The sequence below is a fragment of the Oncorhynchus kisutch genome, unplaced genomic scaffold (assembly GCF_002021735.2).
Source record: "Oncorhynchus kisutch isolate 150728-3 unplaced genomic scaffold, Okis_V2 scaffold1702, whole genome shotgun sequence".
NCBI classification, from domain to species: Eukaryota; Metazoa; Chordata; class Actinopteri; order Salmoniformes; family Salmonidae; genus Oncorhynchus; species Oncorhynchus kisutch.
In genome coordinates this window covers 7,808-19,097 of record NW_022263647.1, presented here as the reverse complement: position 1 = coordinate 19,097, position 11,290 = coordinate 7,808, and the positions used below count along the sequence as shown (strand labels likewise).

General features: G+C 47.0%; 1 protein-coding gene across 2 annotated transcripts; it reads left to right on the top strand.

Annotated features, from left to right (window-relative positions):
• The first annotated feature begins 2,020 nt into the window (after positions 1-2,020).
• On the top strand, positions 2,021-10,655 carry LOC109876788 (galectin-related protein-like). 2 transcript variants are annotated; one of them, XM_031818902.1, is made up of 6 exons: positions 2,021-2,144; positions 2,245-2,343; positions 2,974-3,057; positions 3,261-3,349; positions 7,440-7,626; positions 9,367-10,655. In XM_031818902.1, exons 2-6 carry the CDS (start codon positions 2,311-2,313, stop codon positions 9,508-9,510), a joined length of 537 nt encoding a protein of 178 aa, XP_031674762.1. In that variant the 5' UTR covers positions 2,021-2,144; positions 2,245-2,310; the 3' UTR covers positions 9,511-10,655. The 2 variants fall into 2 exon arrangements, with proteins under 2 accessions (XP_031674762.1, XP_031674761.1); XM_031818901.1 differs by having other exon boundaries at positions 2,037-2,343.
• Positions 10,656-11,290: the final 635 nt, after the last annotated feature.

Genomic DNA, 11,290 nt, shown 5'->3' with positions numbered 1-11,290 from the left:
TTAGTTTCCCTAGTTTAGGTCTATGTGTGGATACATTAGTTTCTGTAGTTTAGGTCTATGTGTGGCAGCAGGATGCCATCTTAGCATAATAAACAGAGCAGTCTTCAATATAACCTATATTGTTTCTATCTAAAACAAACCCCCCCAGTATAGGACCTATACTGCTGCAGTTACGGCGAGGGACGCCATTTTCTTTGGAGCTTGTGTTGCACTGATACGTTCCCAGGTTTTCAAGACACCCTGGTTGGAGGATTCCTAGATTTCCTGTGTATTCCCTCCTGATTTCAGGAATCTTCCAACCGGAATTTCTGGAAAACCTGGGAATTTTGGGAAAGTTAAAGGAATTTTCCAACCCTAGGATATACACTATTCCAGAGAATTATTCCAAATGTACCTCTCCTACCTTCCTGAGGAAACCTCTGGTGTATGGGATTGTCCTCTTAAGCAATAAGGACCGAGGGGGTGTGGTATATGGCCAATATAACACGGCTAAGGGCTGTTCTTACGCACAACACAACGCTGAGTGCCTGGATACAGTCCTTAGCCGTGGTGGGAGCTGGTTCGGGTCCCAGTATTGACTTGGTGGGAGATCTGTTGACGTGTGTGTGTTTGGGGGGGTTGAGAAGATGGAAAGAAGCGAACGAGAGAGATGAAGAGAATAGACAAACCAGGGAAGAGAGGAGGATGGTAGGAGATATGTCCTGGGATAGTCCCCATTACTTGAAGAGAGGAGGATGGTAGGAGATATGTCCTGGGCTAGTCCCCATGACTTGAAGAGAGGAGGATGGTAGGAGATATGTCCTGGGCTAGTCCCCATGACTTGAAGAGAGGAGGATGGTAGGAGATATGTCCTGGGCTAGTCCCCATTACTTGAAGAGGGGAGGATGGTAGGAGATGTTGTTATGGGTGTAAGATGGCACAGTGATGCCATCTGGTGGTAAATGTTAATTACTGCAACTCCAGTGTTTACCGGTGTGCTTGAGATACCCGAATGTAATGTACTGAACAAGACTGGTTACTCGCATCAATGCCTCTGTCTCGACATTTAACATTCAAACAGATATGTCCTCGACTAGCCCCCATGACTTGAAGAAAAGAGGGTGGTAGGAGATATGTCCTGGGCTAGCCAGCATAACTTCAGAGACAGGCGCTGCAATGGACAGAATGTCAGAGATGTGCCTTTCTGTCTTTTGAGAGCCATCCTGTGTTACAGAATAAGTGCCTTGCTCAAGGGCATAACGGTAGTAGGTCCAGGTCTCCAGGTCGCAGTTGTAAATGAGAACTTGTTCAACTAGCCTACCTGATTAAATAAAGGTGAAATAAAATAAATAAATAAAAGTAGACACCAGCAGCTCTTCAGTAGCCAATTCAGTCCCAACCTTTTCATCTCCTCTATACCCTCCTGCAGGGCTACACACAGCCCCAACACACAGCCCCTATTATCCAATCATGTAGGCTGCTCTGACCGAGGAAGTCACTAACAGGGTGAGAAGACAGAAGGCTTGAGACCCACAAAACATCTTGTCATCTAATCTCTGTCTACAACATGTTGGCTACACTCTTATGATAAATCGTTCTATACAGAACCAATAGGTTCTAGAACCCCAATGAGACCTTGTTTCTGGATGATGGAACTGCAGAATAGAACAGTTAAATAAAGGTTACATTTTCAAGAACAAAAGTAGCTGTACTCTTATAGCCTAGATTTATATATCAAATCGTTTGTTTCTTTAGCGCCACAGTTTGTTCACTATCATTATCATCCCAAAATGGTTAAATGTTCTATCCTATAGGCTCCTACTACATACCAGGCCTCTTTCATTAGTCTAGGAACGAAGCTATACTAAATATCTCCACTCAAGATTAGAATCGAATGAGAGAACTGCCCCCACTTTATGGGGGTACAGTTTAATCAGGTGAAGGTTCTTTGTAGGAAATTAAAACTGATTAGCCTGGCTCGTTCTCGTTCACGAACAGACGGGGATTACCAAAGCCCCTCTTACTATTGTAAAGCATACGTCAGCAAAATAAAAAGACTATCCACCCATTTCTAGAGCGGATAAATACAGCCCAGACATAGCCTACTACAACACCTCACCCAGGCTACACCAGACGTATCCTAGTCCTAAATGTGAATACCGCAGGTAATTCCACGTATTGTTTACGATTCATCTCCGCTGCATGTGGAGTGTGAGTGTGGACACCTAGAAATATGTTGACTGAGTCACTGCTGCCACATTCCAGGAGAGGAGGACTGTCCGGGCTGCCTCTCTTCTGATAAGCATCCTATGGTATTCTGTACAAGTCAAGATGGCGGTGTCGGCAACGGAAAAAGACGCAATAGTGAGTATTAACATTTTCAGGAAAACAGCGGTTTGCTTGGAATTGGTTGTTTTCTGTGTCTGCACGTAAAACGGTTAAGCGTGTCATTTGTGGAGAGCTATAATTAATGTCATCATGAAGTTTCTATGATTGTGGGGAGTAATATGGCAATAGGCTGTCCGTGCATTCCCAAACACAGCCGGAGTCGACCTCTGATGTGGGCGCGGAACAAATTCACTATGATTCTGCATGATAAAATGTATCTGTGTGGTGCTCACCTAGGTCGTTTGACCGATACGTTGCTACTATAGAAGCAGCGGTGCATTACTTCTCGTTATCACTGTACAATGTGGGCTGTCTATGTGCGAGTTGTTGGTAATGACCGATCGTTCTCACAGGTCTTACGCGCTCTAGTCTACAACATGACAGATGTTTTGACAGCCATGGGTTTCCCCACCTTTTCATTGTTGAATAGCTGCATGAGGACCATTCCGTCGGCGTTTTCAACCGCAGAGAAGCCATCTAGAGCAATAAGCAGCCTTTTAAAACGCTAGGCTACTCCGCCCATTGAGTAGGCTACTTTCATTTAGGCTGTACCTGATCAATACGTTGTGTTTTTTCCTTCCCCTTTTGTCTCTGGTGGTTTTGAAGAATACTGAAGATGACCATCACAACGATTCGTTCGGGAACCCCGGGCTTATCTCTCCGGATAGGGAGGACATTGCACGGCTTCTGGTGGGACTATTCATCCTGAAACACCCACGTTAATCAATATATAGGCCTGGATTATATCAATATGTAATCCGTTAAAAAATAATTACCACATCTCCTACCCTGGAGGATGGGGGGGCTACAACCTTTTTCTTTGTCTACATTATGTGTTGTGATGATGATTTAAATGTGATGATTTAAAATAAAATGTTGTCTCTCAATCGTAGAAGGTGCCATTCAGCGGCCGCATCAGAGGTGGTATGAGGCCGGGGAAGAAGGTCATTGTCATGGGCATTGTTGATCTGGAGCCAGACAGGTAGGCTAAGACTATAACCTCCACTCATTAGGTCTTAGCTCTGGTCCAGGGAGATATAACCTCCACTCATTAGGTCTTAGCTCTGGTCCAGGGAGATATAACCTCCACTCATTAGGTCTTAGCTCTGGTCCAGGGAGATATAACCGCCACTCATTAGGTCTTAGCTCTGGTCCAGGGAGATATAACCTCCACTCATTAGGTCTTAGCTCTGGTCCAGGGAGATATAACCTCCACTCATTAGGTCTTAGCTCTGGTCCAGGGAGATATAACCTCCACTCATTAGGTCTTAGCTCTGGTCCAGGGAGATATAACCTCCACTCATTAGGTCTTAGCTCTGGTCCAGGGAGATATAACCTCCACTCATTAGGTCTTAGCTCTGGTCCAGGGAGATATAACCTCCACTCATTAGGTCTTAGCTCTGGTCCAGGGAGATATAACCTCCACTCATTAGGTCTTAGCTCTGGTCCAGGGCGATATAACCTCCACTCATTAGGTCTTAGCTCTGGTCCATGTCGTTACGTGCAGCTGGCTGATGCTGAGCCTTCAACTTATTCTTGAAGAAGAGAAGGTGCCCTGGACTAGAGCTAACTAGGTCTATTTTTCAACTGCACCCTGGCTTATCTGATTGTCATTACCAACTTCTTATCTTTCATATAGTGCTTTTTCATTAGATTCTAAGTCCCATTCCATTTTAGGTAGAGTTCTGATTCTGTAAGACTGTAGCCTATAGAATGAATTGTTGTAGGCCTGTGTATTACATGTTTATTGGTGAATGCTGTGTTTTCGATGTTATGTCTGCTGAAGAATGTGATTCTAGCCTAATAAGGAGAGAAAACATGTATTGTAAAAGACAGAATCGAACACAGGCTCAGAAAGGAAAAAGATCAAAAGAATAGTTTATTATTAGCAGCATGGCAGAAGGCAACGAAACGGCCTGGGGAGGTGAAGAGGAGAAATGGAGAACTGTGTTGAGAAAGGTTGGCTTTTTCATAATGCAAGGCAGGGTGTTCACCTCCAGTCAGGCCAGGCTGAGACAGAGCTGGTCCGTCTCCCGAATGGCACCCTATTCCCTATGTAGGCCACTAGGGCTACATTGGCCCTCATCAAACGTAGTGTACTACAAAGGGGATAGTGTTCCAGTTGGGAAACGGTGCTTGTTGAGACATTTTAGGGTGTGTCCTTTATAGGCCTCAATAGAAACTAATGGTCAGTTTAAAAACACATTTAGTGACATCAGTTTTAAATGCCTGTTCTAAAGTTCATGGAGATGTCAACATGCTGCTCCTCCAGATGCAGAACATAATGACAACAGTTATGTGGTGTTTCTCCTACACAGACTCCTCGTCCCTATAGGCCCTCCACCATGTCCCCTACAGCACCACGTCCCTATAGGACCTCCACTATGTCCCCTACAGCACCACGTCCCTATAGGCCCTCCACTATGTCCCCTACAGCACCATGTCCCTATAGGCCCTCCACCATGTCCCCTACAGCACCACGTCCCTATAGGACCTCCACTATGTCCCCTACAGCACCACGTCCCTATAGGCCCTCCACTATGTCCCTATAGGCCCTCCACCATGTCCCCTACAGCACCACGTCCCTATAGGCCCTCCACTATGTCCCCTACAGCACCATGTCCTTATAGGCCCTCCACTATGTCCCCTACAGCACCACGTCCCTATAGGACCTCCACTATGTCCCCTACAGCACCACGTCCCTATAGGCCCTACTCTTTGTCCCTATAGGACCTCCACTATGTCCCCTACAGCACCACGTCCCTATAGGACCTCCACTATGTCCCCTACAGCACCACGTCCCTATAGGCCCTCCACTATGTCCCCTACAGCACCACGTCCCTATAGGCCCTCCACTATGTCCCCTACAGCACCACGTCCCTATAGGCCCTCCACCATGTCCCCTACAGCACCACGTCCCTATAGGACCTCCACTATGTCCCCTACAGCACCACGTCCCTATAGGCCCTCCACTATGTCCCCTACAGCACCACGTCCCTACAAGACCTCCACTATGTCCCCTACAGCACCACGTCCCTATAGGCCCTCCACCATGTCCCCTACAGCACCACGTCCCTATAGGACCTCCACTATGTCCCCTACAGCACCATGTCCCTATAGGCCCTCCACTATGTCCCCTACAGCACCACGTCCCTATAGGACCTCCACTATGTCCCCTACAGCACCACGTCCCTATAGGACCTCCACTATGTACCCTACAGCACCACGTCCGTATAGGCCCTACTCTTTGTCCCTATAGGACCTCCACTATGTCCCCTACAGCACCATGTCCCTATAGGCCCTCCACTATGTCCCCTACAGCACCACGTCCCTATAGGACCTCCACTATGTCCCTATAGGCCCTCCACTATGTCCCCTACAGCACCATGTCCCTATAGACCCTCCACAATGTCCCCTACAGCACCACGTCCCTACAGGACCTCCACTATGTACCCTACAGCACCACGTCCGTATAGGCCCTCCACTATGTCCCCTACAGCACCATGTCCCTATAGGACCTCCACTATGTCCCCTACAGCACCACGTCCCTATAGGCCCTACTCTTTGTCCCTATAGGACCTCCACTATGTCCCCTACAGCACCATGTCCCTATAGGCCCTCCACTATGTCCCCTACAGCACCACGTCCCTATAGGCCCTACTCTTTGTCCCTATAGGACCTCCACTATGTCCCCTACAGCACCACGTCCCTATAGGCCCTCCACTATGTCCCCTACAGCACCACGTCCCTATAGGCCCTCCACTATGTCCCCTACAGCACCACGTCCCTATAGGCCCTCCACCATGTCCCCTACAGCACCACGTCCCTATAGGACCTCCACTATGTCCCCTACAGCACCACGTCCCTATAGGCCCTCCACTATGTCCCCTACAGCACCACATCCCTACAAGACCTCCACTATGTCCCCTACAGCACCACGTCCCTATAGGCCCTCCACCATGTCCCCTACAGCACCACGTCCCTATAGGATCTCCACTATGTCCCCTACAGCACCATGTCCCTATAGGCCCTCCACTATGTCCCCTACAGCACCACGTCCCTATAGGACCTCCACTATGTCCCCTATAGCACCACATCCGTATAGGCCCTACTCTTTGTCCCTATAGGACCTCCACTATGTCCCCTACAGCACCATGTCCCTATAGGCCCTCCACTATGTCCCCTACAGCACCACGTCCCTATAGGACCTCCACTATGTCCCTATAGGCCCTCCACTATGTCCCCTACAGCACCATGTCCCTATAGACCCTCCACAATGTCCCCTACAGCACCACGTCCCTACAGGACCTCCACTATGTACCCTACAGCACCACGTCCCTATAGGCCCTCCACTATGTCCCCTACAGCACCACGTCCCTATAGGCCCTACTCTTTGTCCCTATAGAACCTCCACTATGTCCCCTACAGCACCATGTCCCTATAGGCCCTCCACTATGTCCCCTACAGCACCACGTCCCTATAGGACCTCCACTATGTCCCTATAGGCCCTCCACTATGTCCCTATAGGCCCTCCACTATGTCCCCTACAGCACCACATCCCTATAAGCCCTCCACTATGTCCCCTACAGGCTATCCTAGGGCTCCCACTAAGGGACAGGCTATCCTAGGGCTCCCACTAAGGGACAGGCTATCCTAGGGCTCCCACTAAGGGACAGGCTATCCTAGGGCTCCCACTAAGGGACAGGCTATCCTAGGGCTCCCACTAAGGACAGGTTATCCTAGGGCTCCCACTAAGGGACAGGTTACATAGTGAAACCACTAAGGGACAGGTTACCTAGGGCTCCCACTAAGGGACGGGCTATCCTAGGGCTCCCACTTAAGGACAGGTTACCTAGGGCTCCCACTAAAGGACAGGTTACCTAGGGCTCCCACTAAGGGACAGGTTACCTAGGGCTCCCACTAAGGGACAGGTTACCTAGGGCTCCCACTAAGGGACAGGTTACCTAGGGCTCCCACTAAGGGACAGGTTAACTAGGGTAAAAAGGGATATTGTTAAACCAGCACAGAGACACCTATTTATTTTTTCTTCTCTCTGTTTCTTTCCGTCTCAGCTTTGACGTCAGCCTGACTTGCGGCCGCGGCACAGAGAAGGAGGAGCCACAGCCGGATGTGGCCCTGAAACTCAGTGCTCGATTCGCTGAGCGCCAGTTTCTGCGTAACTCCCGCGTCTCGGGAAAATGGAGCGAGGAGGAGAAGTCTATCGACTACTTCCCCTTCATCCCTGACCAGCCCTTCAGGGTACCTGTTACACTGATCCTAACACTGATCCTAACACCTAACCTGACCAGCCCTTCAGGGTACCTGTTACACTGATCCTAACACCTAACCTGACCAGCCCTTCAGGGTACCTGTTACACTGATCCTAACACTGATCCTAACACCTAACCTGACCAGCCCTTCAGGGTAACTGTTACACTGATCCTAACACCTAACCTGACCAGCCCTTCAGGTTACCTGTTACACTGATCCTAACACCTAACCTGACCAGCCCTTCAGGGTACCTGTTACACTTATCCTAACACCTAACCTGACCAGCCCTTCAGGGTACCTGTTACACTTATCCTAACACCTAACCTGACCAGCCCTTCAGGGTACCTGTTAAACTTATCCAAACACTAATCCTAACCTCTAATCTTAACCCCTAACCCTAATCTCTAATCCTAACCTCTAATCCTAACCTCTAATCCTAACCCTTAATCCATAACCCTAACTGTAACAGGCCTTCAAGATACCATAACAATCCACTCTCTTTTTAAATTCTAACCCCTAACCCGACCATCCCTTCAGGGTACCAAGAACACTTCACGTTCTTATCCAACCTTTCCCAAATGGCACCGCATCCCCTTTCTAGTAGACTTCCTTTGACCAGAGCCCTATGGGACCACAGTTAACTAGGGTCTTAACTTCATGATAATTGGCCTTCCACCCTTATGTCTATCTCATACACTCCCTCGCTCTACCATTCTCTGACTTCTCTTTAGTGGCTGTGATATGATTCAGTACAGACGTTATGTAGTTGACCAGGGACTTGTTCTTCATCTGTGTCTCTATATATCGTTACATGCAGTGCATTCGGAGAGTATTCAGACCCTTTTCCACATTTTGTTACGTTACAGCCTTATTCTAAAATGGATTTAAATAGTTTTTTCAGTGATAAGGAACACACATTGTTCCTTGTTGTGGTTTATTGTAAAGCAGGTTGCTCCAGTCACACATTGTTCCTTGTTGTGGTTTATTGTAAAGCAGGTTGCTCCAGTCACACATTGTTCCTTGTTGTGGTTTATTGTAAAGCAGGTTGCTCCAGTCACACATTGTTCCTTGTTGTGGTTTATTGTAAAGCAGGTTGCTCCAGTCACACATTGTTCCTTGTTGTGGTTTATTGTAAAGCAGGTTGCTCCAGTCACACATTGTTCCTTGTTGTGGTTTATTGTAAAGCAGGTTGCTCCAGTCACACATTGTTCCTTGTTGTGGTTTATTGTAAAGCAGGTTGCTCCAGTCACACATTGTTCCTTGTTGTGGTTTATTGTAAAGCAGGTTTCTCCAGTCACACATTGTTCCTTGTTGTGGTTTATTGTAAAGCAGGTTGCTCCAGTCACACATTGTTCCTTGTTGTGGTTTATTGTAAAGCAGGTTGCTCCAGTCACACATTGTTCCTTGTTGTGGTTTATTGTAAAGCAGGTTGCTCCAGTCACACATTGTTCCTTGTTGTGGTTTATTGTAAAGCAGGTTGCTCCAGTCACACATTGTTCCTTGTTGTGGTTTATTGTAAAGCAGGTTGCTCCAGTCACACATTTGTCAGAGGATGTGGTTTAGAGATGTGATAAGTTATGCAAAACTAACAAGCTCTCTTTCATTTGGAGAAAGAACCACATGGCCACATAATGTGACTTTGTTTAGAAATGGGGTGTTTTATTCTGTTCTCTCTCTCTCTCTCTCTACCTCCTCTCTCTCTCTCTCCTCTCTCTTCTCTCTCTCCAGATGGAGATCCACTGCGAACACACGCGCTTCCGGATATTTGTGGACGGAAATCCGCTCTTTGACTTTTTTCACAAAGTGAAATCTTTGCCGTCCATCGATACAGTGAGGATAGAAGGGGGTCTACAGATCACCAAGCTAGGTTAACCAACCCAGCTGCTATGCCAGTGTGTGACACAACAAGAACTCAATACAGGTGAACACACACACCTGTTACTACAATACCCACAATGCAACACTGCAGCGACAGTGGGCCTAGCGCTTTGGAAAGGCCTCGCCCATCCCGGTTTGGTTCTGCCGTCACTCCTCTTCTTCTTTCCCCTTTATCTTGTCACGTCTCAACCAAGATCTGACGTTATTGTGACCTTCCTAATTGTTGGTTGAATGGTTGCAATGCAACGCAGCTCTGTGTGTCTTTGTTCTGAAAGAATTCCTTTGTTTTCTTCCTCAGTTCTGTGTGTGTCAGGGATCTCACAATATAAACGCCTGCTCATGGTTACCAAGCATCCTATGGGGATTTTGCTGAGAGAGGGGGCCCCATTCCAAATGTAATAGTGCACTGCTTTTTGGGGCACTATTGGGCACTAAGAGTGCTATTTGGGACACAGCCGTAAAGCACTCCAAAGTATTTGCTTTCATGAGGTTTCTCAGGAATCAACACTATTTATCACATATAACATCATCACTGCAAATGAGGGTTATCTCGTGGGGTTGACAAGCTCAGTATTATGGGAGCTTCCATTTTTGCACTCTCTCCCGGTTCTTGAATTGGGTTTTATTGGTTGGTTGGTTGGTTGTCATGGTTATTGGCATCCTAACTCAATGACCTACATACAGAGGTTGCATTCTAAATTGCATTCTATTCCCTATATAGGGATCAGGGCCCATTGGGCTCTGGCCAAATGTAGTGCACTACGTAGGGAATAGGGTGCCATTTGGAAAGGGAAATGAGGATTATATTGTGGAGTCTCGGCAAGATGTACCGTAGCAGCTTTTTGATTGAAATGTCTTGTAACTGTATGCAATGTATTAATGGTGGTTCTTACTCACAGTTTCAGTTGATTGCAACCATTCTCCTCCTGTAGATATAGATATTGCACCGACATAGAGCTATGTGGTAGTGAATAGAATGTATCGTTCATTTGGAGCTTTGTTTACATTGCTTATTTAACAGTGATGAATGATTGGTTCGTTTTAAAGGGGTAGTTCACCACAAAATCCAAGTTTATCAGATGTGTTTTATACCTCAACTGTTCTGTGTGGAGCTAATAAACTGGAATTAGAGGTGCCAATCTTTCCTATTCCTTTGGGTTCTAGATGAGAACTGTAGGTTTCTCCAAAGGCTCACAGCAGAGTCTAGACAACACAACACGTGGTGTGGAATATGGACTCAGGTGGTGTTCTAGGTTTGAAAACATCCTAGCCTCCTATCTTGGAGTGAACTATCCCTTTAAGGAGTTTGCTTAACTGGACTCTGACTTGTAAATGAAGAAAAACCCCATAGTGAAAACAACACCCAGCGATGGCCAGCCTAAACAACCATTCCACAAAACCTCGCTATCACAGACCAGATTATTACTGTATATGCAAATGGTGGATTCTCTTCCACACTTGAGCATTTTTTAAACCAGGATCGTATTCATTAGGGAACACCGAAGTGAAATGTTTTGCCCAAAATAAAAAACAGTTGACCCGAAACTGTAACCGGTACCTCTTGAAGTTTACAGACTGTTCCGTTAGCTAGCGGTTATGGATCAGCGGTTGATTGTTTTGAAGAATAGGAAGGCTGAATGGTGTTATGAATGTACAGCAGCCATGTTTTTCTATGGTAGCATACCAGCTGGGCACAGACGTCAGTTCAACATCTAGTTTTGATTTAAATTTGGTTGAGTTGTCAATGAACGTGAATTCAACGTGACTTCAACGT